Source organism: Rasamsonia byssochlamydoides (assembly GCF_041956645.1).
Source record: "Rasamsonia byssochlamydoides strain NRRL 3658 unplaced genomic scaffold VTN77scaffold_44, whole genome shotgun sequence".
Lineage (NCBI taxonomy): Eukaryota > Fungi > Ascomycota > Eurotiomycetes > Eurotiales > Trichocomaceae > Rasamsonia > Rasamsonia byssochlamydoides.
This window is the reverse complement of record NW_027192427.1, coordinates 1-26,496: the sequence shown is the minus strand read 5'-3', so window position 1 is coordinate 26,496 and position 26,496 is coordinate 1. Positions and strand designations below refer to the sequence as shown.

Sequence of the window (26,496 nt, the reverse complement as noted above, 5' to 3'; positions counted from 1 at the left end):
GGTAAAACGAGGTAGAAGATGAATCTGATTGGAGATACGATACGAGACGGACGAGATACTTTCCTATCGATATCGTAGCGTATCGCATTGATGCCTAATGTCCGACAGATGGTTCCAACAAGGCGATTTCATCAATCGAGATCTATGGCTTGCTGCTTTAGATTCTTTGTTACCTCCGACGCAGTCATCCGTATGTGGAAGGAGGTTAAGCCCGTAGAGTATAGGATAAAGTTGGGCCATGGACGTACGGAGAATTGACCACGATTGCCGTGGATTCATCCATCACCGAACTGTATGGAGTACTGTAAGAGGCAGCTGATCAGATTGATCCTCGGAGAGATCCCGCAGAGGACGGGTCTTGGGCCTGTCTTGCCCACGAAGGATGATTAGATGATCGACGCGCTTTGTTCTTTTCTCCTTCCTGTTTTCGACCACTAAGATCGGCTTTGACTCGGTAATTCCCGCGCCTGATTGGCCGTCGTCCATCTTGAGTTCCCGACAGAGGGATGTGGATGTATCAGGTCACACTGATGATCGGCGCCGCGTCGCTGCTTCAGGAAGCTGGTTGAGTTGCGTTGAATGGATGCTCGGGGAAATCTTCGCCAGTCGTTGAACAGACCTGTTGAGTGCTGGATAGCGTCCTGATTCTCTAACACTTCATTTCATGGTAATCTGATTACCAGCATACGGAGTAGAAAGAACAGCATTGCAGGTAATTTGTCAGATCCGTCCTTTCAATCACATGTCCGGAGTATAAAGTCCAAACCCGATGGAGGCGTAATAAGTTTTGGCAGGATCTCTCTCACCGAGCAGTCGGATGTAAATTAATCTGGATAATTTCCTCCGGAGCACTCCAGATCATCTGACCGTCGAGGGCACTGTTCAAGGATCATCTTTCCCGCTTTCCCGCGTTTGAGGGCGGAGAGCTCTCTGGCACATTCGGATAGGGTCGGGACAAGCGTCAGGGATCCAAGCTCAGGTAAATTGCCCTGTGATTGTCTGTACGGTCAAACTCACAAACTCAGAATTATACTTCGTCCAGTTCAAAAAAGTCTTACGCTGACGGGTGCTGATCTTCGTTGACAGGTGGGACTGACTCCCTTGGCACCGCATCTGACGTGGACCGTCACTCGAAGGGGTGAGAGTTATTCCACGATCAAACCGGCCCAACGTCGACCTCAGCGCTGACGCTGCTGTGACGACTGAGAGGCTGCGGGCAGAGAGCGGCCATTGTCCCGAAGGAGCAGGTGTGTTCCTCAAAGGCGCAGGTGCATAAAGGAAACTCGGACTAGCAACGGTTCGGAGCACTGTGGCTGAACCCATTGTTTCATTCTTACCAGGGTCAACCGGGGTAACGGTAGGTAGTCAATAATTCAGGATCAAACCCAAGCACGGCCCTCCGCTGTCCTTAATAATACTTCGTACGGAGGACGTGGATTAATTACTTCGGACCCCGTCAGAAATGCTGGGTTCTTCAGAGCATCAATGCGTCTGGCACTGACCGTGGTGTGGCGTCACAGCAGCCCCATCGTAACGCTATTTTTACGATTATTGCACAGCATGCCGTATACCCGAGACGGCAGTTGGAGAGACAGCTGAAGCCTGAGGGCACTGTGCAACGCCCAGTGGCTCACGAGGGATGTCGGTTGGAAGTTTTACTATGTACGGAGTACTGTACTCCGTACTCCGTACATTCCCTTATTATCAGCGCAACTGATGGCTGATTAGATAGTAGATGGTCTGAAGCAAATTTAGACCAAAGCGAACATTCCAAAACGCAACCCCATCCTGGGAATTGAACTCGTGATCTGCTGCCATGCGCAAGATATCACAGAAACGGATGAATGATCCCTGCTGAAGCCCTTGGTGCGCTTCCTCGAGAAGACTTCGGGGGCTATGGGGCTGAAATACGATCAGTACGCTGGCGGTGACCAGGATCGGAGTATTTGCAGTCAACAGGCACCGCAAACACCTTTAGAACTAACTGAGCGCAACAGATGAAGGCTCCCGTCGGCCGTTAGGAATCACTGAAGGTCAAAATCGAGGTCAAACACGCTGATGCATCTGTGCCGCGGCATACTCCGTATTGAAGGGGAGTCCGTGATAACTCCTCCAACGAATACCTGCCTATTCGGGAAAATGACAGCACGGCCTCCCAAAGGACGGATGACTCCTCCAGAACCCAACAGGTTGTGACCGATTTCATGCGCGTGCAGTAGTTAACTTTCCGGTTACGCATCTCGCCCTCTGGGGGCCTGTGATTCTGAGCGACTGGTCAGACGGTCAAAGCAACGTCCTGGGCCAGTGCCCCGGGAGATGGCCCGTATTGGAATCGTTCATAGATGGCGACTCCGCGAGTGTGACGGTGGTGTTGTGCTGTTTAACTCGGCTATCGAAGCTCCTTCGGTCCATATTGTGCGTACCTTTATCCTCCAAATCAGGTTTCAGAGTACGAAGTAGATAGATTGTTGGATCTATCATATATGGTTGTGCTGTGAAGTCATGAAACGGATTAAAGTAGGACCTGCCTTTCGGAATTGTACGGAGCAAGAAGGCTTGGCCGTAACTGTAGCAGTGCCAGACTTTGAGGATGCATTGCACAGCCAGTTGGGAGAATTTTGCTGCAACCGGGGATGGAGGTCGCAGTGCGATCTACGATCGACGCCAATACGATGACAACCTGCAACCGTGATCCTGGTCCCTCTAAGACAAAGGCGGTCTAGTCGTGAGATGGCATGCACTGGGCATCAGATCAGGCAGCCGCCCGCAACCTCCACCATCATCACATCCTCGTTCCCAGAGTTCGCTGTCACCACAAACGGAGCACGGAGGAGATGGCGGACGCAGTCTGAGCAGCATGGCGCTCCGGGGGGCCGGAATCCAGGACGGTTCTCTTGTTCCGAGTCAGTCCTCAAGACTTGCTCCAGATCCCTGGGGGGGAGATCCAGCAATGATTGAATGATAAGTTGCCAGACTGGCTGGTCCGGGAGGCACAGACGCGCAGGTTGCCGATGTTTCGGCTTTGGTTCCTAACTAGGGAAGATCTCCAGATTAACAACCGCCCTAGTGGCTGCACACGCCACGTGAGGAGCAGGGGCTTCTCCGCGACCAGGCGCTAACGGGATCAGCATCCTTTCTAAGAAGAGACTCCGGGGCTAAGCGCGGACTCGGATTCTGACAGACAGAGGCTCAGCTTGGAAGCCGTACCGTTCATTATTATTGTGAGACACTTTGAATCTCGTTATGCTGAGGTGTACGTAAATTCCCTGGGTCGACGTTCCCCAGGTTCCTTCATCTTGAAATCGGACCGTGGGGCAGCTCGAGCTCTTGCCGCGAGGGTGACAAGGCTACCTAATTAACGCTGCCATTCGCACCTGCCCAAATCGGCCAGGCTCCAGGCCGGGCCCAGAACGCAACCCCCCTGGGTCCTTGTCGCCGATCAGACGTGCCAGTCTGCTTCGGGTTCGCAGTCCGCCAAGTTCCAACGTGGCCGGCTAGCCCCGTTCGAGATGATCGCCATGATTATCATTGTGCCTCCATATCACGGGATCTGGAATTCAATAATCATCAATAATTCAGGACCCTACTTAATCAGTAGAATCTGAGCTCCTGACTCGTGATCTTCCAAAAACGGGCAGTTCGTCCCACCAAAGTCGACAAGGCGGTGAAAATTTCGCAAAGAGGAAAGCATCTCATGAACCTTGACCTTCAATAACAAGTCTGGCTGAAGGGCATGAAATTGAAATTTCAATGCACATCCCGGAGTAGCTCTGCTGTATGTTTCTCTTGGCCTCAGTCTGCCGGGGAATAACGTCATCATCAATCACTGCTCTGATCGGGTCTTATCATTCGGGACCATGCAGCGGCCTTCGTATGCAGGACGCAGCAGGCCCAAGCCATTCCCCGGGCGACGGTTCACGGGGAAAGCACGAACCACGGGAAGACTTCCTTTTGGGTCTCTTCATGCAGGACAAACTGCATAATCCCTGTCCAGCAACAGCCATACGGAGAGTTTTTTTTTTCGGGGGCGACTTTCAAGAGTACAAATCAGTCGACTTTGGGATTTGTCTCCACCAATGACCATTATTCTGGCAAGGGATAGGGGTAATAACTACTCCGTACGGAGTCACTGGTTGAGTGATCACACTGCGCAAATTCCAAGAAATGAATCGACCGCGTAGTAACGATGTACTTGTTACTCCAGATTGTCGATCAGCATGCGTAAGCGCAGCTCCTTCGGATCCCTTTAGTCCGCCAATGATGGCGCACTGATGCGCAACTAGCCAGGGAGCTACCCGGTCAGCGACCCGGTTACGAATACGAGATCCCGAAAAGACGACGGTGGGAGATCATTCGCATCCAGTCTGGTGATCAATACTCCGTACACAGGTACAGGGAAGATTCTATGGGGCATCGTTCTTTGTGACCGTCAGGAAGGGTGATTGCTTCGGATCGGCGGAGAGAGGACTTTGGGATTACCCAGTGCCCACAGAAAGGTTCCAGCCTGCAAAGTCCAGAGCCTCCTAGTGATTATTTCTGACACAAGCTTACAAGTCACAGCTGCCAACAAGCGGAGGTTTGACGAGGGTGACGATCACTGCAGGTGCCTGTCAAGCTACCCAACCACGGTGGAGCTTCCGCATTCACCCAGGAATCAGGATCTGCCATCTGCAATTCAGCGCAATCAAGCACGGAATCGAAGCACGGAGTCTCCGTACTCCATACTTGTTCTCTGTGAGTTTTCAGATTTATATCTACTCCGTAAACTCTGTATATCTATAGAAATTGCTTTTCCTGGGTCTGAGTTTTCCCTTCGAGTACAAATATCATTGGCTATAGCGTATTGCTTGGGTTCTGAGTATGCACAGTACAGCAAGCATTAATTACCGTATACTCCGTACTCCGTACATACGCTTCAATAGCAGCTTTTTCCCCGTGGACGGTCTGATCATCTCGTGCTATCCGCAGTCTGTCCATATCTCCCCGTGATTCAGGTAGATTTTCCCTTGTCCCCTGACTGGACCACTTGGTCCAAGGGAACGCAGTGTGGATCATCTGCATCTTGGACAGACTTTCGGACACGTCCCGAGGCGAATCCCTTACCCATCTGGGCAGGTAATAATTCTCGACGATCACCCAGTCTGCTACGCGGACAACGCTACCCAGGCCCCAGCGTCGGGACAAGCCGTTGTGTGAATCGATACCTAACAGCAGCTTATTATGAGAGCTCTGTCAGGGATGCAATGCCTCTGACTGGTCCAGGACCAGCAGTGCGTATTTAGAGTTCCAACTGCTGCGATCCTGGGGCGGTGGGCCGGCGTGAGACTAGAAGGCCAGACCGCAGAGACAAGTGGCCTGATTAGCCGAGACGAGTCCCACGAGGATCTTAGCCTGTAGGCTCTTCGCTCCCTCGGGACGCCAGCCCACACTGTCGCGCGCTCCCTTGCGGAAGATCATCCCGTCGGGTTGCAAATCAATTTCCGGAGCACGGCCGGGCCTGCGCTTCATCTGGCGCGCGCAGGCATGCGGGCGATCCCCGTTGACTGCTCAATGCGGTAAGGCCGATCCGACTTGGCTTGCACCTTCCCTTTCGGGACGGCCGTCGCTGTGCCGCGTCCCTGCTCAGACCATCGACTTGGACTCAACTATCATTATCAACCATGATCATCATCCGCGGTATTCGAAGTCGTCATGGCCAAGAGAACGGCGGCTGACGGCCCAATCTCTGGGGGAACTTCTCCTGTCCATACCTCCTGAGCAGTGAACTGGCTCAGCAATCCACAGGACAAGGTTGGTGAGTTCTGAGCACATTTCTGCTTTCCCATCACATCAACCCGCGAATTAAGTTCCCAACCTTCCCCTTTCGCGGTTGGCTTCCACTAACTTTCCACATACAGAGCAGTAGTTGAGGACTGAACACCACCCGCGAGAGAGACAGAAAGTAATAATGTGGGGCCTCGAACTTCTGGGAATGTGGAGAGAGATGACGATGCTGTATCATGCACAGCGTGGATCTTTTGTCGCGTCCTCCTACCCGTGTCGACTCCATACTTCGAGCCGCCAAGAGTTTATCCGGATAAATTCATTACAAGAGTGCTGACTACGGCGTCTTTTTTCCTTCACTTGCCGACACCTTGGCAACAGACGTCTCTCCGTCGATCTCTCCGATCAGCCACTCATACTTACTACTGACATGTTAAGTTTCATTAATATTAGAATAGAGGCCGTGCCCCAGTTCCCGTGTTGCGTCTAGACTGTCAGAAGGCTTGGTCGTAGTCGTAACTGAACTTGGTTCGTTACTCATTCTGTGGCCGACGATTCTGATGCTTGCAGACTGCATCTGCCACGCTGGTAGCCAGTACAAAGCATGGTTGGAGGTTCTGCAGCCAGCTGCAGCGGTGATCCATCTGTCAGATTGGGCGTGGTTCTGCCAATGGCATGCAAGGGCGCTGGCGTTGGCGTTCGACTTCAAGTTCGACCAGGCTTCTGGGAGGTTCTCCCGCGGGCCCAGCGATCAGCCGGGCTGCATGGGGCTCGGATCGGCCAGCCAACCCGGGGCAGCGGCCAGTCGCTAACAACTCCCGTCAGACGACGCTCGGTGCTGCGATCGCTCTCATCGTGGCTTCGTCTTCTCCAGACAGTGCAGAATGAGCAACAAGTTACAACTGCCCAGCAAATCAATGGCGCGCCTGCCTGCCGCGTTGGTTTGTCAGCAGAGACAACTTCCACCTCAGTAACGCCACGGTCCGCCTCCCATGGGCCATGTCGCATGCGTGCCCTGGTTTCTGCTCATCTGAGATACGGTACTCGACAACCCGCCCCCAAGGCCTTGGGTTCCAGAACGCCGTGGAAAACCGCTCTTTTCTCTGACTAGGAGGAGATGAGCTTCAGTGTCGTGAGTGAGGAGCGACGAATACGAGAGTTTGGTTGGCGATGAAGCGATCAGCTGAGATCGCTGCTGCTGGATGAGATCCTGCAGCAGCAACCATCACCAGAGGCGATCCTCCGGGCTATGATCAGCCGTTAATGGGGCAAGGAAGAGACGGTTGCTGTGACAGGTCCAGGAGAACCGGTTTGACTTTGGACTTTGGAGCCACCGTTCAGATCGACTCGAATCCACCGACGATGTGATTTCCGTTCATCATAGGCTATCGCATCATTGTCTCCCAGTGGATCGGCGCTAGAGTATCCTGTATCGACGAGGACCGACCTAGCCCTTCTCGGGAAGTGACCGATACAGCTATCCTGAACCATGGGAGTTCGTGGACAACGGTTCCCAGCGACGCTGATTGGCCACGGCTGATCTGTCAAAGTCTAGCCCATGTTGTCGGCACAACGCCGCGTCATAGCACCTGTATTCTCGATACGCCTCCGGTACGAGGCCTATCCTAATAATACCACGACTGGGGACTGGACTTAATTAGATGCTGCGAGCCACGAGATGGCCGGCCGGGATGTTGTGGGGACAGCACGTTCTACGGAGTAAACCCGCGCAGCAAAGGCCCAAGGGTCGCCATGGCGTCTGCTCCACGAGTCCCTCTGCGTCTGGTCGCCTGCCCTAAAGAGCGACGGCGACGCTGAGAGTCTAATGATCCGCGTCCTCCCCCCCCCCCCTCAATCGTTCATTAAGCTTCCGTACCAAGGGGCTGGGAGGCGCTGACGCTGGAGACGAATAGAGGCTAATAGAGATTGATTACTCCGTATATTAATGATAGCCGTGCAGGGTTGGCCTGAATTTTTCCACTTCGGCCCCATATCAATCAACAACCCCCCATTCCGATTATCATCTACGTTGGACATTAATATCACTCCTTCCTCTCGGTCCTTACCGCAAGTGACTTAACACGCCCCCATTTCATCAACATCGATATCCTTCTCCCGTCGATCGTAGGAGTCCCTTTATATACTCGCCGGGGGATCAAGGATCTATTTTTCCTTTGGAGACTTCTCTCGATAAACCACGACAGCAACTACAGTCATGGACCTCGCCAGATTAATAACGACCGACTCGACTGAGCCTCGCCGGCTCTCTTCTCCAGAGTCCCGTCCCAGTCCACGCAGCTCTCGGACAAGGACTTTTGAGGAATATCAAGAAAAGAATGCTCCCAATTCGTACTTTCCAACCATGAACTTTACGCGATCGCCTCAGCCTCCGTTGTCACCGCCGGCAGAGGACCAGCCGAAATGCTCTCTGCCGTCCATCTCTACCCTCCTGGAGGGAGCGGATATCGCACTTCCTGCAGTCAGTATGTTTGTCGATGTGCAGTCACGATCTCTTTGGTGGCGCTAATCAAGTGACAGAACGGCATCGCCCGAATCCGTCTCAATCGAATGAACCCATGAGCAACCCTCGCATGTTTTTGCCGCCTACGCCTCCACTTCATCCAGACTCTAGATTCAAGGAGGGTAGCCACTCTCCATCGGCATCATCCTCCTCCTCCTCCTCCTCCTCGCGATCGCTCTCTACGTCCAGCAGCAGTTCTACCGACTCCATGAAGCCATCACAGCCGCCACAGCTTCCACCGATTTCGACTTCACTGCCAACTCCACCGTCAGACCGGGCATCCATTTCCCAGGAGTCCCGGATTCCTAGTGCTCCATATGCGTCTCCCGCGCCGAGCATGGGCTCCTTCACCTCGCCAGTCGAGCCACCAGCCCGCGTTCACTCCTATCAGCCTCAAAGCGGTGCACCTGCAGCGGCCATGCCCCCGTCGTCCCATGGCCCGATGATCTCGCCAGTGACTCCGGCATGGCAGCACCACCACTACTTTCCTCCGTCGAGCTCCGCTCCGTATCCGCAGAACCACGACCGATACGTCTGCAGGACCTGCCACAAGGCGTTCTCGCGGCCGTCGAGTCTGCGCATCCACTCTCACAGCCACACGGGGGAGAAGCCATTCCGGTGCACGCATGTTGGGTGCGGGAAGGCGTTTAGTGTGCGCAGCAACATGAAGCGTCATGAGAGGGGCTGTCACACGGGACGTGCTGTCACTGCTAGTGTAGTCTGATGCCGTTCGATTGCATATGAGGTATCTACGCTGGGATGCTCTCTCCGCTGGACTTCTCCTTATCCAGCGTCTACTTTACTACTACCCAATCCGTCGTTTTCTTCTGAACGAAAGCAATGTCGATATGGCCTGTATATATGCATTCAATTTCATTCCTGTATCTCGGTGGGGTGGGATGGGGGAATCGGCGCGGCGGGGCTGCTTGTCTGCTTGCTTCAAAAAATCTACCTGGGGCCAGGTGATAGATACGATACCACGGGGGATTGTTCTGTTTTTGGACTACAGCATGGAGTTTGAGGTTTGGTTAGTGGGCATTGTATTGCTACAGTTCTGCTTCATGTATATATTTATCTATCTACCTATCCATGGGGTGATTTACGGCCCTCTCTGGACTGGACGGCTCAATCAGAGATTCTGACCGTGCAATTGCATATGCACTTCAGCAGACTGTACTGTACATACAATACAGTAGACTCGATCGATGGACGCGTGGTCCAGTGCCCCTACTCCCTAATCAGTAGGTTAGGTAGTAACTAGCCAGCTTACTCACCCACCCTCACCCATGAATCCATGATTCGATTCCATCCATTCGCTCCAAATTCCGAATCGAATCCGATTTCCGACTCCCAACCCAAACCAACAGCATGGGACCGAACCAGCCAACCAGGGCGCGATTCGCGCAAAGGAACCATCCACGGATCACCAACTAAATAAATCGCGCAAGCAGCGAATCAGATAGCACCTTGCGTATGGAGTAGTTCAACGGCCGTGATTCTGTGTGGGTGTGGATGTGGATGTGGGTTCGTGGCGTGGTGGCTTGCCTTCTAGAAAGGTACCTGCCTATGTGGGTTTAGCTCATAACCTTGCATGGATGGATGCAGCTAAGGTATGTAATGTAACCCTACCAGGGTCCAGATGGGAAGGAAGCCATGGCATGGTACAGAGTACGGAGTATAACATTATTATTATTAACTGCTACTACTATAACAACGACAGTGGAGGATGATTATTAGATGACGACAAGCTAGGTGCATGTTGTTGTCGTGTTGTAATCTCGCCCCATATACTATTATTATTATTTATTATTACTTACTTGCTATCATCTTTACTACCTACCTAACTGCAAGGTATGTATTATTTTAGCCAGCTGAGGTGGCCTTGTGCATCCATGCCGATTCGATTGTCGTCAGTCGACTGACTGACTCAGTTCAGCTACCTTCAATTTATCCGCTCTTGACAAAATCAACCAACTAACCTATTGAAATCCACACATGAGGGTTGTTTGTTATCTTGATCAACTGACTGACTGATCGATTGAACGTTCGATCGATCGATTGAATGGATTGATTTTCGCCCCTGTAACTAACCAACTCACCCCCACTCATCCTACCTGTACAGTAGGTAGGCTTGGCTTATGCATCTGGCGCAGTGGATGGTGATCAGATGATTCGTATGTATATACATGCATAATACAGCGCCAATCGATCGATGGATCGATCCAACTATCCTAGAAAGGTATTTCTAGGAATAGGGCTTCCAACATGATATGTTATGAAATGGAATGAATTCATTGAACAGACGATTGCGGGATAGGAATTAGGCGGTAATAACAGTTATATATTATTAATAATTCTGTATTCAATTTATGGAACCAATAGTTGGAAAATAGTCAACCAATAGACACTACTTACTAGGTGATAATAATCGCCACTTCATCTGAGTTGTTAAGGGTGTTGGTTATATGATTCGTTTGTTAAGTACGGAGTACATACCTAAGGAGGTAGGTATGGATCTATTGGAAGTATATACCTCCTATTTTCCAGGGAACCCTTCTAGAATCGAGCATGGACCCAATACCTACCTATACCTAATTTATCTTCTCTTCGACTTGATCTTCTGTCTGCTTCGTAAGAGGAAGATATTATTAACAGTGATTTAGCTAGACGAGGTAGCACTGTACTGAGTACTCTATTGGAGGATGATAGGACATACATATATTGAGCATTCTACTGTCATTCTCCAGGATAAAAAAAAAAGGCCAGAACAAAAACTAAGGATGGAGTAAAACGCGAAGTACTATACAGACGGGGTTAATTAATTAAGAGAGCCGATTTTACGGTATCTTCTAGCTAGGAAAAGTGTTACTATCTATCTACCTATGTATCTGTCCACCAGTACCAACTGATTAATTAATTAGTTTACTTCGATAGGTAGGTATAATCATCTATGGATAATCACAATTCCACCCTTTCGGCCATTATTATTTATTACTGGCCAACTATCAATAATACCTCTTAGTAGAACGTGGGAGGCGACTCATCAGCAGGTAAGTCCACTCTGTTGAGGATAACTGACTACAGACAGGGTGTCTGTGGGTAGGTAGCATTGAATAATTGCCTTTGACAGGACAATAGGACTCCTGCCTCTGGACTACAGAGTCAGTCACCTGCAGGATGCGCAACCATCTAGTAGACACATGATCTGCAGAACTTGTCAGTCAGCAAGCAGAACTCTATACAGAGTACAGCAATTACCTATTTGCATAGGTAGTAATAATTAATCTCTTCCACAATTGTTGGTCAATGGCCCCTCCGTCGGAGTTTTTTTCTGTCTTGTCTTGGAGTTTAATTCTAATAACTCTAAGAGTTCTAATAATATTTCTAATAATACAGAAACGGAATCTACTGTATCTACCAGCACTCCAGGAGGGTTTGCCTTCAGTACATACCCAACTAGGTATCTATGGATGGATCTTATTCTTATCATTATGGTCATGACTCCTACTACGCTGTAAGTTTGTGCAGTACAGTACCCATCTTATATCATAGGTATGTACAGTGCATTACCTTAGGAACTATTTTGGGGAGATCCACAGATGGAGTTGGATTCCAACCTCGATTGGGGTAAGGAATCTAACAATAATGAACAAGTATGCACTGTACATAACTGTAGTTAGATAGGAAAGTTGAGTGTGGTCCACAGCTGGAGCAATAATAATAATGGAGGAATGGTTTTCTCCAACAAACAACCTCATAGAGTAGGAGATCCCGTGCTCATGCCCGCTCCCCCACGACAAACACTACACAGACTCTGGAGAAGCGATCCGTGAATTGATCTTCGAACCATCTGGTGGCGATCATCCTCCCCTGTCAACATTCACAACATCGGTAAATAGGTACCTACCTTCGTCGTGACGAAGAGCTCCTCTCTTGAAGACTCTGCGCTGGATGACACCCTCCCTCAGCGAGACTCCCACAGGTAGACGCCAACTTCTGACTCGGTGTTGTACTGTATATATATATATATATATATACAGCTCTGCCGTGTCGAGTCGAGGTGGTAGTATCCGATGCGAATGGCTGTTTTGCGTGCGGTCTGACGATTCCTTTGGTGATGATGAGGAGGATGATGACGGCGAAGATGGAGAAGAACTTTTTTTGGGAGGGCGGTGCAAACACCGAATGCGAGTTTATTGATGTATTGCTTCATTGACGTATTATGTATTAGTCTACACCTATGTACAGTACGATACATACAAACATGACCATCTATCACTGGACTCAGGACGGTAAGACCGTACGTAAGAGTCATCGTCATTGATTGTCATGTCATGTCATGCCATCTCATCTACTCTATCTGTCTATCAAAGTGATGTGATAAATGCAAAAAAGCAATGCAGGAACACATAAATAAAACGTGACGTGGAATGATGATGCCATCGCCGCTGCAAATGCAACTTCCACTGCGCCAAGTAATGCAAATGCAAATCAAATGCATGCATGCAGATGATAGGTAGGTATTGAAGAATGCCATCTCATCTCATGTCCATAACTCCAACTTCGTGAGATATAGAAAGAGAAGTCCCGAGATGCAAGAGGAAGTAAAAAGAAGAATCAAAATGTCGATATGTCGACATGCGACGACAACCTGTAGAACAGGTGAATATCCCCGGCAAGTTAGCTACCGCTCGGGATACTGGATATCCTCCTCATACACATCGTCCAAGACGTGGTTTTGGCTGGGCAGCGACTGAATCTGATCCGCTTCCGGGACGGCCCCCGTCGCGGGAGATTCAGACCGTGGCAGTGGATGATGGACCGAGCTCCGCGAATTCGCCCGCTGCATGCCGGGCTCGCGCAAGCTCACGTTGCTTGCTCGTTGAGTCCGACTCGGCGCTCTCCGTGGGCCGGACGCTACGCTGACCGGCGACACGGCGCCGCTTCTCTGGTCTTCGTGCCACAACGCGACGTCGCGACTGCTCCAGCTTGCGCGGACAGGGCGCGCGCCGTACGGCAAGCTGGAATAGCTCATGCTTGACCGGATGGATAGTGACCGCCGGGGAAGAGGGGTCGCGCGGCCTTGTTGCTGCTCGTCTTCGTCTTCGCCTTCGACTTCCTCCAGTACTGGGGGAACGCCATGAATGGGCTGCACAATGTTGTCCTCGTCCTCGTCCTCGATCTTCGGATATCGGAGCACAGAGTGCACGTTGAAAGAAGGCTCCCTCGGCTCTTCGGGCGGAGGAGGTGGCGGAGGAGGCAGGTCGAGAGCGGCCTTCTCGACATGCGCCAGGTACTTGGCGCGCATGGGACGCCAGGACCGCGGCCTGAAGCGTTCCTCTTCCCGGTATCTGGAAAGAGACATATAGCTGGTGATGGCGCCAATGACCACCGAGATGAGGAGGAAAATCGTCAACACCCCCTGAATGATGATGATGACGATGCCGATGACCGTGGTTGTGATGCGATCAAGGTTGAATCGAGGATCAAATGCCGACGACAGTGCGACGGTCGACACCTTGCTGAAACCCAAGAGGTAAACCATCAACGCATTGAGCCGCGTGGCCTCAAACGGCCTCATCCACACGATCGTGATGAGCGCAATAAACTCGACAGCGAGGATCCCAAACACCTGCGTCAGGGGGTGACCGGCTGCCGCCCCAAAAAAGCAGGCACGGACAAATTCGTACACCAGCCAGACGGCGAAGAAAAACCACCGCGTTCGCCGGAATCGGGCGTATAGCCACCCAAATTTGCTCAGAAAGTCTTCATCTTCTTGGACGGAGGGCCGCTCCGATTTATCCACGTATTCAATCCTCCACCAAGGTAAAGAGCCGATGAACTTGATTGACTGGTCCTTCTCGCTAAGTTGGCTTCGTCGATGCAGACTGAACCACGGGAGACAGAACAACAGACGCTCCCGTTTCAACATCAGCCTGTCAGGCTCAGAGACGAGGGTACGCCATCTCAGATGATACCACAACGCATATCCAGCACAGCCGGCCATGCCCAACACCAGAATTGCAAACACCACCGCTGCAACGGCTAGGACCCCTGCGGACCCGCCGAACGTGAACTGGAATAGAGTCAAAAAGATCATCATGTAGAACCCGATGAAAACCGTCCTCAAGACGGCAGAAGCAACGTATCGCAGCCAGTGCGTCCGGAAATGATGCCATCGATCTGCTTTGAGTATCTTGACACGAGTGAGCCCTTCGATTGCTACTTTCAAAAGGACCATGGCGACAGCTACGCAGCCTATGAGAGCCAGAAACCAGAGAAGGCCTGTCATGAACGCATTCGAGGCCGGTATGTTTTCTTGCGCGAGTGTTCCGGCGAACCCAGAGTAGTTCCCCGGCAAGGGAAGTCCCGGCTTGACCGGATAGCCATGCCAAGGGTAAGCCGTCGAGCTGTCGGAGGTCGCTCGTCGAGAAATCGTATTTGCTAGCCTGCTTCCCCAGGCACTGTAATCGCCCCGCTTGTAGATCTCGGAAATCTCAAAGCCTCCAGCAAGGTCGTTGTCGGTGACTCCCACAGCAGCCGCGCCACCGACCATGCTGATGTTGCCCTTGTTGCTTCCTAGAAACTGATTGATCGAGTTTTGCATCTTCTCGCTGTAGATCATGCCTGCCGCCCAGGCGTAGTTTGACCAGAAGGCCACGAGGACGCTCGGCCAGTTCATAGACAGCGCACCGGTAAAGAAGATGTGTTGGAAAACCGAGAACACAACAAATACAGATAGCGAATGGGCGTAGTGATTGCGGATCGACGGCACGTCGGTACCGTATATCGCCACAGCCAGTGAGGTCACCAAGGCAATCGCCGCGAAGGCCCCTAACGTACTCCCGACTGCAGCAGGATGCGAAAAGGTGGCCCCATTCGTCAAGACGGCCGAATAACAGGCGATCTGCGATTCAGTCGAGTTGGAAAAGATACGCAGGATCGCCTGGCCTTCGAAGTCAGGGATGGAATAGGCAATTTGCGGAATCCCAGCGATGTCCATTGGGGCGATGGGGATCGCGCCGCTTGCCTGGATGGGAACACTCTCATTCAGTGGGCAGAAGCTATCCCTGGTCAGCAAGTGAAAAAATGGCTACAATGGGCATGCCTTACCTGAAGATATTGGCATCGCACGGATTGACTGTCAACTCAATTCTGGTTTCCCCGTACGCGTAGACGCCGATATAGACTGACCCGTCAGAGCTCCTCCTTCAAATGCAAAGTAAGACAGTCTTACCCATGACACTGTCATTCAGGATGGATGTTTCTCCCTGCAGATTCCACGTCACCGTCATGTTGTCGCTGTAATATGCTCCATCAAACTGCGTCACATTGATCAAAGAGTTGCCCTGGCAATCACCGAAATCCTGCGTGTACAGAGTCGGCCTCCTGTTGGGATCTAGACAGATTTGTTGACCTGTGCTGTCTGTCCCCTGGATGCATTGCGATCCGCTTGCGGACTGGGCAGCTGCCAGGAGGCAGGAAAGGAGCAGTAGAACGCGGTTCCATAATGAAGAATTTCTTAACCTCGTCATGATGATGATCACGAAAAGGGCTAAGAAGTGAAAACGCTCCCTTTCCAGGGAGAAGCGCTTGTATAAATGTATGTATCAGTGGAAGGTTTTGTCGGGAACCTGGAACTCAGTGCTTTAGATTGTATTTTCTGGAACCAAAAAAGCCAGCCCTCCTGATTATCAGGATGACACTCTGAATGAACGTCTCAAGTAAGGCATGACAGTTTCCAGGTCTCTTCGATCTGCAAAATGCTTCAAGTGTGGAGGGCCGATACCTGCAGGCAAGCCGCCTGCAGGATGATCGACCGTAGAACCGGGGTACCACTCGCAGAACCAGGGTCAGGGATAGCTCAGCTACGATAAGATAAGCGAATCTTAACTATGATATTAGTGACGGAGAGAAGAACAGCACTGGTAAATTTGCAGAGGTGAAAGAGCAGCAGTTCAGAAGTTTCCCACCGCTGTGAAAGCTGGCGTGCTGGTGAAGAAGAGATATGGAGGTGAACAACGATGAGCAAAAGCAGGGTGATAAAGCACCAACCAAGCCAGTCAGATGCACTCACTCTGCTGGCGCCAGTCAGCAGCATCCACTAAAGTCCCAAAGGCGGTTGGGCAGGTGGCGCTTGTCCACGACCAGGCCATTCCAACGATCTCGCCCAATGGTGTCCCCACTCCGCACAGTCGATGCCACTCGATGGGCAGGAGAATAAATAATTCAGCAGCACCGTTGGCGTAGGGAGGCCGTATAGCGAAATCCCCCCACCAGCTAGTTGTGTCCGCCTGTTTGCCTGGCGCTTGCTCTCCCACAGAATATTGGAGCAAGTTTGAGGCGCCAAAAGAGGATCTCGGGATACAGTCGGGGATTCGTGGCTGAGTGGCTGGGGACTCGAACAGCCAAGCTTCCAGCAATGCTTGTCATTGTCAGTCGGTAGTTGATCGCTCCGATCCTTCCTGTTTCTGCGAGCATCAAGTGTTGTCAAGATACACCAATGAGCGTCACACCAGAGCCATGGATGGACAGGCGGGTGTTTCCGCACACGATCCGGTCCACATCCTCCACCGCCATTCTGAGTGCCTTGCATCAGACGACGAGACAACCACTTTCTGCCATCCAAACGAGAGCATCTCGAGTTCTCAACTGCAGTCCGGAGTGATCATCCTCGCGTCTTCACTCTCGGATGTTGGCGGATCGACGCTGCGACGCCGGCATCGGTAGTGGGCACTAACTAATTTAAGTCGGCACCGGTCCAACCTTGGATGCTGACGATGCGGCCACGAGGTTCCAGGAGGTCCAGGCCTTGCTAGCCAGGAGTACAGAGACGGAGTACGGGTATGGAGTACTCCGTATACTCCGTATATACCTGCTCTGTCACTGGTCAGCATCCTAGCCGGATCCTATAGATCATGATGAAATGGTGATGGAAATGAAATCATTTCAAGGTCTTGTGTGATGGTGTTGGTTCTATCTGTATCGGAAGTAGAAGCAACCACCTATACGTTCCCGAGGCACGTGACATCCGTATATCTGTCATCGTCTCGTATAGTCTCGTATATGCCATCTTCTGGCTCTGCTTGTAGAATAATGAACAATATCTATGTCTGTTACAAGTCATTCAGATACTTTCTTGCCTTTACTTTCATCTCTGCACCCTGAAGGGCTAGTAAGACCATTAGTATTGATCCCATTGTCCTGCAAAAGACTTGCTTAAAATAATTATAAGGGTGTCGATAAATTATATTTTTTAGAGAATTAGTTAAGACATTAATAGATATTAATATATACTTTTTCTATTCTGAGAGCTATAAATATGGTTTATTTTAAGTATAAATCGAAATTCCTTGATAAAAATTATTCAAAAAGAATTAGAAATTCTAATAATCCTTATTATTTTTACCTAGTCTCTTTTCTCGATATAGCTATAGAGATATAGACTCAGATCTATTCTTAAGAAAAGTGGGGGGAGAGAGAGAGAAAAAAAAAGGAATAATTATTATTCCTAGTACTAGATATTTTTTAGGAGATCATTCTATGCAAGTAAAATAATAGAAAAAAAAAAAGAGGAAAAGGAAAGGCAGTTAGAAACAACTTAATAAAGAGACGTCATAGATCCTAGAAAACATTCTTAACTAAAATAATCCATGATCCTCAGATAGAACAGCTTGCGGTCTTTCCTGTGACGCTCCAGCTTTCAAGTCGTCCTGTCTCTTCTCAGCGATTTTCTTGGCCCTCTGCAGCCGTAACGCCTCGATGGCTTTTTGGAGACTAACGACCAGCATGTCGGTGGGGAATTCAAACGTCGTAGTGCTGCTGGCCCGCTCGGGCATCAAGTCTCGTATCGAAAAGATCGGCTGCTGGTGAAACACCTGGTTGTAAATCTCACGGTGGGAGATTTCCGCTTCCCAGATATGGTTGGGTTGCCGCTGCTCGGGGTATCCCTCCGGACAGAAATAGAGCTGCACGCGCACCCGTCCCACAAGAGGCGATCCATTCTCCTCCCCCCATTCGACGATGTGCTGAGCCAGCTGAAGCTTGGAAAGGCTGAGAATCTGGGCTGCTGTCAACGCCCAATTGTTGCTCGGTGCTGCCACTGGCGGGTCTTTCGGCTTCTGCTCCTTCACGTCCACCAAGATGACAAGCTTGGTGGCCCCTAGGGAGCCCTGAAGCCATCTTTTCGCATCGTCGAAGAGCTTTGACAATCGTTCAGAAGCTCCAACCTCAACAGCAATAAGAGGGAAATCTGACTCCATTTTACGGAGGCCCTCATCTGGCTGTTTGGCAGAACCCTGGTAGGGACCAGAGAGGGTGAATTCTAGAAGAAGAGAATAAAGGTTAGTTGATCCATTTTCAACCGTTGTGATACTGCGGCTGCTGCTGACCTTCGTCTCGGACCAGGTCGTATGTTGATCCTGTCTCCTGGTATATCCCGTTGCCGACCTCTGGCAGCCATGTGCTGAAGACGTTGCATGTCTTTGTGTGCAGGGCTTGAGGTAGAGTGTTGACTATGATCCGGTTTTCTTTCGAGTCATACTCAACTCCTCGAATATCCTCGCGCCCCCGAAGCCATCTCTGGTACCCAAGGGGCGTCACATGAAATTTCGCGATTGAGAAAGATTCGGGTACTATTTCTCGTAGTTTCCCAACCACCTCATCGGTGAGGTCATCCAGAGACTCGACATTTTTGAGTACTTCTTCCACTGCCCGGTGGAGGGCTTGACCATCTGACTGATCGATGTTGGACTCCATGTCGACTGGATCTGGAGAGTAGAAGAGGCGCACACCTGGCTTCCAGATGAATTTCTGGCCAGCTTTATAGTCGAAGAAGGGCACAGGGCTCGCCTCGAGCATGGATTTCCATGGTGGGCTGGCCTGCCTTTCAGGAAGACTGGTGAGCGAGAGAAATTGCGACTCGTATCTGGAACAATGCGGGTTGCCGCCGAGGGCATGGGTGGCAGAGCTGGACGAATTCGAATCATGGACGGATTTTGGGAGGGCAGGGGGAGCGTCAATGGCGGGACAAAAACCTGAGTTGATGACCGCTGCAGACATCATTTTGCCAACCCACACGGTCAGAAGGTAAATCAAAAGGATGTATGGAGCTTAAGGTTCCACATAGCCATCCGTGGCGGTTCCCCGGGGCTTAATATCTCTGACACCACGCAACATTCTCTTTGGTGTCTTTGTCTGGATCCATCTTCCAAGACACCTTCCCCGGCCTGACATGGAGAGAAGGGCGGTGCTCCTTGTATTCCTGTTGACAACAGGAGTCTCAACCAACCCCCTTTGATGGCTGTCTGTTGTCCGCAGGGGTCTGGATTGCAGTCCCATTGATCAGGGCGGGAAGATGGTGAAGCAAGTTTCTATCTGGCCATGGTACGTGATCTCTCTCTCTCTCTCTCTCTTCCTTCCTCTTCTTCTCCTTTGTTCTTTTTGCTTCACCTTTCATGATTCTCCTGAAGTGATCTAAAACGACGGGTCAGTTAACATGCTGTCTGTCACCAATAATGAGAAACGCCGAGGGAAACTACATTGCTACACAAAGAAACCCCCCCCCCCCCCCCCCCCCCCAAGACGGAGTGATGGAACTTGAGACACGGATTAAGAATATCAGGGCCGTTTATGCAGTAAAGGAGGATAGGTGCATAGGGTTGCCTTCGGCTCTTTGCAAGCCCCGATCACTCGTTCCTAGATATAAAGATGGCTGCATATCATCTGAGACAATATAAAAATCATTGTCAAAAGACAGCTAACGAGTAGTTTTTGCTCATGAAGAGTATATAGAAGGTCGCAAAGGATCCATCCAAGCCACCATGCATTTAGTAACTCGTTTCTTTCTTTTTTTTCTCCTGGCAGGAATGTTTTCCTGGCCAGGCTCGAGGAAGTTGCTCTGCACTCCATTCTCTAAAGGGGAACGTCAAAGAAAGTTGGATCGCCGCTTTCTTGAGATAGTGACCAGGCTGTAAGCTCAGCTGCGTTGCGAGCCATCATCCAGGTTCTTGCATTGTTCTAGGCCACTTCTCTGCAGTATTAGATGTTTGAAAGAGACTATTATTTTTTTTCTCTTCCAGTGATCACCAGCTAACCTACAGATCATGTCAATCTTTGAGCAGAGACAACATGTCTGTTGAGCACTCACATCCAGAATTTCGCGGTGCAAATTATCTAACCATACTGGCTACAGGAGATATGACGGTTAGATCAGGATTCCAGATGGTCAAATTAAAAGGCTGTTCAGTCTGATAGGCAAGCTCTGCAAAATGCAATGGCCCGCATGACCACGGGAAGTAAGCTGTAGCCAGCCCAGCAAGAAAACAAGTCAGTGAAATCAGGTACATCCACAGTAGATACCAGGCAGGAGCCATGGGAAATCACTTTGTTGGGGACGGTGGGCTGTTACTATCCCGGCTGTGAATTAGGTCACCCTAGACGCTGTCTGAGAAACAAATACAGTTCTCATCTCAGACTGTGTGACTGGTTCTGGAGGTCCATCATTTGAGGCCATCTCTTCCCCTAATCCCTTATTAAAATAGAGGGAAATAGCTAAGTAGTAGCATGTAGTACATTAATACAGAGAAGGTAAATTCCTATGACTGAAGAAACTCTTAGATTAAAGAACTAAGATGGCAATAAAGAATATGAGGATAGACAGAAATCAGACATACCATAAGCCTGTTTTCAAGCTTATCTATGATATGATTCTATCTTGTTCAAATTCTCTGGTGCGTGCCAGTTGTAATCACTAGTATAATCATTGCTAACCTGGTCTAAGAAAGAAAAGAAGAAGAAAAGAAGAAGAAAGAGAAGTACTCATACTCCTCCGATCAAAAATACAAATGTACATGCACATGCATACCCCACATATCATGACTCGAACATATTTCGGAAAGGCAGGCTCATCCCCCATCCAAAAGCTAGTGGAAATCATTGGCAGTATTCTCAGCGCCGGCGCCATTTGCCTGATTATCGATTCTGTGCTGAATCCTGAAAGGCATTGACCTCTCCACCTTGTGCTTCCATCTAAGCACCTCTACTTTATTTAACCTTCAACCTATACTGCCGATTTGTCTGGAGCGAACCTGGCTGAGATGTGAACATCAGGCCTGAAAACTGGAGATTTCCTTCACCCGGGAATCTGGATTCTCTCTTAATGAGCCAGTTTGTAGGTTCCACATTGATTTCCACTAATTCTGCATTAATATAGATTTTCGCACCGTCCATGGAATCGGTTCGCCGCTAACATCTGTCACTTTGAGCTCCAGGTCAAACGGAGTCTCTACAGTGAGAAGGTCCAGTGGGCATTCGTATGAATTCAATGCGCACTTGCCGCAGTCCCGTGTTTGAGCCATGTGCGCTTGAGTCGTTGGTGTTTGATCCGTTGGACTGACTTTTAGACATGGTGGAGATCCAGACAGAATATTGCTTGGTATATCAAGGTCCCTTTGTGGGTATGTAGTTTGTAAGAATGAACAGTCTTTTGATAGTCTAGGTCACCTAGCCTCATAAAGTCAGAAGTGATATTGCTCAGACAACTAACCTAATACCGTACTAAGAGACTTCTTTGATCTTCTCGTGCTTCTGGCTTCTGGCTTGAAAATAGAAAGGAAGAAAAAGAGAGAAAAAAAAAGAGTAGCGAATTCCATGCTTGATGCATTTTATTACACAGGTTACTCATATTGGTGTGATGAAGTTGAGTCATAGCCAAGTGCAGGCGTTTAGTCCATTCACATTATATCATATCATATCATGCCATGTCAAGTCATATACTATTCTATTCACTCAGCTGGGTCCAAATCACATCTGTACAGTAGTAGGAGTCAGATCTATCTCACTTTGTCTACGCTATGAGTCGAGGTCAACTGATATAGCCAAACAGGGCGATAGACAATACTAAACCAGCAGAAACCTATGTAGCCAGATGCTTTCTTGGCAGTAAGTAGGCATGTATGCATTTATTCTGTGAGCATGAGATTTTCTTTTTCACTGTTTCAGCTGTTAGTCTTACCAGATAATTTTGTTGAGCAATAAAGGTGATAAAATATGCAAGATCATGCGCTCGTGGCGGAAACCAATGGCGTAGTACCTCTACCTCTACTTTGCAGGATTGGGTAGAAGCAAGCAAGCAGCCCTGGATTAATTAAATCCTGTCTTGAAGCTTGGAGACGGATTTACGAGGTAATATGAATCGTGTATGTGTATGTGTATGTGGGCAAGGCAAGACTGGCCTACGACAGGGACAGGTTAGGGTTAGGGCTACGCAGGGGCTTAGATATTAACCAGCGAGGTCAGCCCAGTCGAGACCTCGATGCGTGGGTCTTCAAGAGTCTTTAAGGAGAATTTACATTAGAAAATTAGAAAGAAGAAAGGATTTGCATCTACCTAAAGTAAAAAAAGAACAGCCTAGCTAGACGGACACAGGAAGGAAATCCTCAGTATTGCCCTCCCTTGCCCTGCCAAATAAAACAAATATTTCCGATACGACTTCTCCGCTGCAATCATTTCATTGATATGATACCTTTTCATTCTTTCTCCTCGGTTCACCTAAAAAAAATTCACCAGTCTTTCTAGGATTCCAAACAATGGCATTGCGCTAGAAGGGTTGTATTTATATGCATCCAGGATAGCTGGGACTGCCAACAGTCCATGCAAATAAGATATGCAGTGTATGAACAATTTTCTCTCTGGCCGACAAAGATGATATTCTGCTTATGCTTGTGAGGAAGTATTATTATTTGTCTGCTAAGTGAAAGTTCTCACAATATATGTCAACTTTGAACTCCCTACGAGTACATATCTATTTTTCCAATTGGAATGAAACAGATAGTTATTGGTACTCTACTACTTGTCCCCATAAAGGGTTAGATTTACTGTGTTCACTAACAATTGGAGCCAACAGAAGGTTACTCCTAGGATTAACCAGGGGGGAACAACAGAATTACCAGGGTGGTTGAACAGGTTTTCGCGAGCGGTGTCGAGCTCAAATTGGGGATCGTGACGTCTCTGATGTTCCAGTTCCTATATGGGGACGGATTAATGTCCGTTTTAAGGCACATGTTACTGCTGGACTGTAGATTATATGGAATACTTACTGCTGCTTGCCCTAGAACTCCCATGAGTGCAGTAAGGCATCCAACATGCCCATTGCTGATGAGAAATAGCTCATCCATTAAGTCCTTCGTCAGGGAAGGAGGGCCCATTGCATCAATATACTTCTTCATAACATCAGTTGCCTCCTTGGCATTAAGCAGCAGGCCCAGACCACTCTGATCATCGCAGTCTATTGTCTCTTCGTCAAAAGATTCCTCCACGCGCATAGAGATCAGCTGGCTAGGCCCAAAGTCCATAGATGTTTTGAAATACTTCTCTTCATAAAACCCCGCGTTACCTCGGCCGGGGGGGCATATACTACATGGACAGTACATGTGTAATGGTGTGAATGTGGTAAGCTTTCTGCTGTCGAGTCGAGTCCAAATTTACGCGCCTTCAAAAGCTATAATACTAATATACTAATTAATACTGGATAACTATAATATACTAATTAATACTAGATATTCTATATATAGACTTAACTACTGGATCATGTACATACTATACATACATCAAGCATGCTCCTCTCCTCCTACTCACCCAATGGATCTTTCAGACCCAATCTCTTGAGCGCCTCCCTCCGCCGCTCCTCTGCGATCCGATCATGGATCTCCAGCTCCTCCTCCCGGAGGATGCTCCGCCACCGGAAGAAGATATCGCCCCGCTGTGCGAGGGCGAACGAGATCGGTAGCGGATGGTGCTCCAGCAGTTTCAGCTTTGTCAGCCTCTCCCGATCCCAGATGGCGAATCCCAACCGCCGGAACGGGTCGAAGGAGACGTATCTCAGTGGCGAGGCATACAGGCAGGTTAGATTGCGGTGGAATATCTGACCGGTCGTCATTCGGTTGAGGAAATCGGTCTCGTTCGGCGATTGCCATGTCTTTCTTCTATTCCCGTATGGCTCTACGACCTTTTTAATGGGCCATGGCAGATCGAAAGGCTGGCAAATTGTGTCAGTGTCATCGTCACAAGCCGCAGTCGCAGTGAGGTCTATCTCTCCCTGCTCCCCCTCGGGGAAGGGAAACAATTCCCAAAAAGATGTCGCAGAAGCAATCAAATCTTTCCTCGCTCGTCTCTCTTTTCGCAATTCTTCCACATACTCGGTCACGGTCATGACCTGTTCCTTTTCAACCTCGGGGGACACACCGAATTCCCACGCACCCATCGTTCCGAGCCGTTCAACCTCCTGGTCCGACCAGCCCAGCCGGTTCTCGGAGGCTGCTTTTCGAAGATCGTAGAGCAGCTGCACACGCCAGAAAGCGCGACTCACGCGGCTCTCCTCCGCCCAGGACGGAGGCCCCCAGTTCTTTGGCGTGACTCTCCGCCCCTCTGGTCGGAGCCGCCACGGGGCCCCATGCTCCTGGGGCTTATACCGGAATTTCGGATCCAGGAGACGCGAGGGCCTCAGCGCCAGACATCGATCAATGTAGTGTTGGAGACAGGAATGAGTGAGACACCACAGCTGATACATGGTTTCGAGAATCCCTCGGAGAATCCGAGGCGATAAGGTGATCTCCCCCAACGGCCGGGGGATGGACGCAAAGTCCTTGCTGGTGCACATCGTCACCAATGCATCGAGCGTGGGATACGCCCGTGAAAAACAGGCTGACGAGCGGAGGAGCGCCACCAGGCGGATGATGGCTTGGACCTGTTTCGGGATGGGAGTCGTCTTCATGATGCGCTCCATGATTGCGGCTCCATTGTAGCTGAATACTCGCAGGCAAGCGGGTGATGCGTGGACCAGGTTCCGGAGCGATGGCAGATCGGGGAGATCTTCAATGATGGCGAGGATGATTTCTGTAGGGAGGTGATCGAATGTGTCGGTTGTCATGTTGCTTGACAACTTCTGCCTGCCTGTGCATGTGTGCAGGATGATTCGGACCAGATTGTGCAGCCCAATCCGGATATTTATGTTTGCTAAAAATTGCTTCGACCAAGGTCTAGAAACTAACACGTAGAAAGGACTAACTAAAAATAGCTAGCCTTAGCTGAAGTAGCTGGTGTTCTAATTCAACAGGTCCAGCGATAGGGGCACAGATAAAAAGGAATAGATAAAATCTATTCAAGCCCTAATCCCATCTATCCCTATATTATTGCAATGGTGGTGGTAAGCTCAAGTTCCTTCACTATATTTTACTATACTCCGTATATTAATGTGGTAGATAGTCGGGAGCAAGGGTAAGCGAGAGACCAATTAAAAGATCTGACTAGAGGAGTGGCCAAGAACCTAACTGAGAACCGAACCAAGGATCGGACTTGGTTATAGAGTATCTGGTTGGGTCCAGCGTTGTTTAAGTTGGCTACTACTTGGGAGGCTGTCTACAAATAAGGAATCTATCTATATATTAGGTAAGAATGTCGGCACATCCGTGCATCTGTCGCAACTCAGAAATCTTGCAGTCAGGTAAAAGAGTGCCATGACATCTGCCTTTAGCTAAAGAAGAGAAAAAAAGAAGAGAAAAAAAAAAGACAAAAAGAGGAGACTATTATATACAGATTTTGGGTGGACGAGTTCAAACAAAATATTCAAATACAAATAAATACATGATTACGTGGTTAAAGATATAATCCGAAATTCATATACTTCAGCTATTTCTCTTCTTAGAGAAAAAGGTAAAATAAATCTAGAGTAAAACAGCGAGAATCAAATTTTGCTTAGAAGTTTATATAGTACGAGTTCATAAATATCCGCCACGAGCCCATCTTCCTGCAAAACCTGTATATTTTGAACTTTCATTTCTCAACAAAATTATATAGTAATAATATTAGAAAATTATATATTTAGCTAGAGAATTAGTAAAACTAAATTCAAAATATAAAATTTTTTAATTAAATTATTATAATTATAAGATTCTTAACTATAAACTTAGAGCAAATTTTCTCAAAATTTTTATCTATTAAACATAAATAATTAAACTATAGATTTAATTAATAATTTTTAAGAAAAAAATATTCTTATACATAAGAATAAACTATTATAATTTTTATATATAATAATTAATATTAAGGGGTTAATTTTTAGATATGAAATTTTTAGGAAATTGTTACGCGCTGGGTCCAACCGTAGTCGCAGATACTCAGATTGGTGGTCAGGGAAGGATCAAGCGAACCGAACA

General features: G+C 49.1%; 8 protein-coding genes across 8 annotated transcripts; 3 read left to right on the top strand and 5 right to left on the bottom strand.

Moving 5' to 3' along the window:
* Positions 1-4,164: 4,164 nt before the first annotated feature.
* Positions 4,165-4,442, top strand: VTN77DRAFT_5934 (uncharacterized protein; the record flags this gene model as incomplete). Its single annotated transcript, XM_069422156.1, has 2 exons — positions 4,165-4,221; positions 4,284-4,442. The coding sequence occupies 2 exons, from the start codon at positions 4,165-4,167 to the stop codon at positions 4,440-4,442; spliced, it is 216 nt and encodes a 71-aa protein (XP_069276495.1).
* An 883-nt stretch (positions 4,443-5,325) lies between these two features.
* On the bottom strand, positions 5,326-5,693 carry VTN77DRAFT_5933 (uncharacterized protein; the record flags this gene model as incomplete). Its single annotated transcript, XM_069422155.1, has 2 exons — positions 5,326-5,543; positions 5,660-5,693. 2 exons carry the CDS (start codon positions 5,691-5,693, stop codon positions 5,326-5,328), a joined length of 252 nt encoding a protein of 83 aa, XP_069276494.1.
* A 740-nt stretch (positions 5,694-6,433) lies between these two features.
* VTN77DRAFT_5932 (uncharacterized protein) lies at positions 6,434-7,562 on the top strand (the record flags this gene model as incomplete). Its single annotated transcript, XM_069422154.1, has 3 exons — positions 6,434-6,704; positions 7,148-7,374; positions 7,425-7,562. 3 exons carry the CDS (start codon positions 6,434-6,436, stop codon positions 7,560-7,562), a joined length of 636 nt encoding a protein of 211 aa, XP_069276493.1.
* A 416-nt stretch (positions 7,563-7,978) lies between these two features.
* VTN77DRAFT_5931 (uncharacterized protein) lies at positions 7,979-9,008 on the top strand (the record flags this gene model as incomplete). Its single annotated transcript, XM_069422153.1, has 2 exons — positions 7,979-8,246; positions 8,302-9,008. The coding sequence occupies 2 exons, from the start codon at positions 7,979-7,981 to the stop codon at positions 9,006-9,008; spliced, it is 975 nt and encodes a 324-aa protein (XP_069276492.1).
* Positions 9,009-12,968: 3,960 nt separating this feature from the next.
* VTN77DRAFT_5930 (uncharacterized protein) lies at positions 12,969-15,579 on the bottom strand (the record flags this gene model as incomplete). Its single annotated transcript, XM_069422152.1, has 3 exons — positions 12,969-15,348; positions 15,398-15,473; positions 15,522-15,579. 3 exons carry the CDS (start codon positions 15,577-15,579, stop codon positions 12,969-12,971), a joined length of 2,514 nt encoding a protein of 837 aa, XP_069276491.1.
* A 2,346-nt stretch (positions 15,580-17,925) lies between these two features.
* On the bottom strand, positions 17,926-19,348 carry VTN77DRAFT_5929 (uncharacterized protein; the record flags this gene model as incomplete). Its single annotated transcript, XM_069422150.1, has 2 exons — positions 17,926-18,608; positions 18,676-19,348. 2 exons carry the CDS (start codon positions 19,346-19,348, stop codon positions 17,926-17,928), a joined length of 1,356 nt encoding a protein of 451 aa, XP_069276490.1.
* Positions 19,349-23,131: 3,783 nt separating this feature from the next.
* On the bottom strand, positions 23,132-23,637 carry VTN77DRAFT_5928 (uncharacterized protein; the record flags this gene model as incomplete). The annotated part of the gene is made up of 3 exons (XM_069422149.1): positions 23,132-23,169; positions 23,233-23,308; positions 23,383-23,637. 3 exons carry the CDS (start codon positions 23,635-23,637, stop codon positions 23,132-23,134), a joined length of 369 nt encoding a protein of 122 aa, XP_069276489.1.
* Positions 23,638-23,912: 275 nt separating this feature from the next.
* VTN77DRAFT_5927 (uncharacterized protein) lies at positions 23,913-25,211 on the bottom strand (the record flags this gene model as incomplete). Its single annotated transcript, XM_069422148.1, has 1 exon — positions 23,913-25,211. The coding sequence occupies one exon, from the start codon at positions 25,209-25,211 to the stop codon at positions 23,913-23,915; it is 1,299 nt and encodes a 432-aa protein (XP_069276488.1).
* Between the last annotated feature and the right edge of the window lie 1,285 nt (positions 25,212-26,496).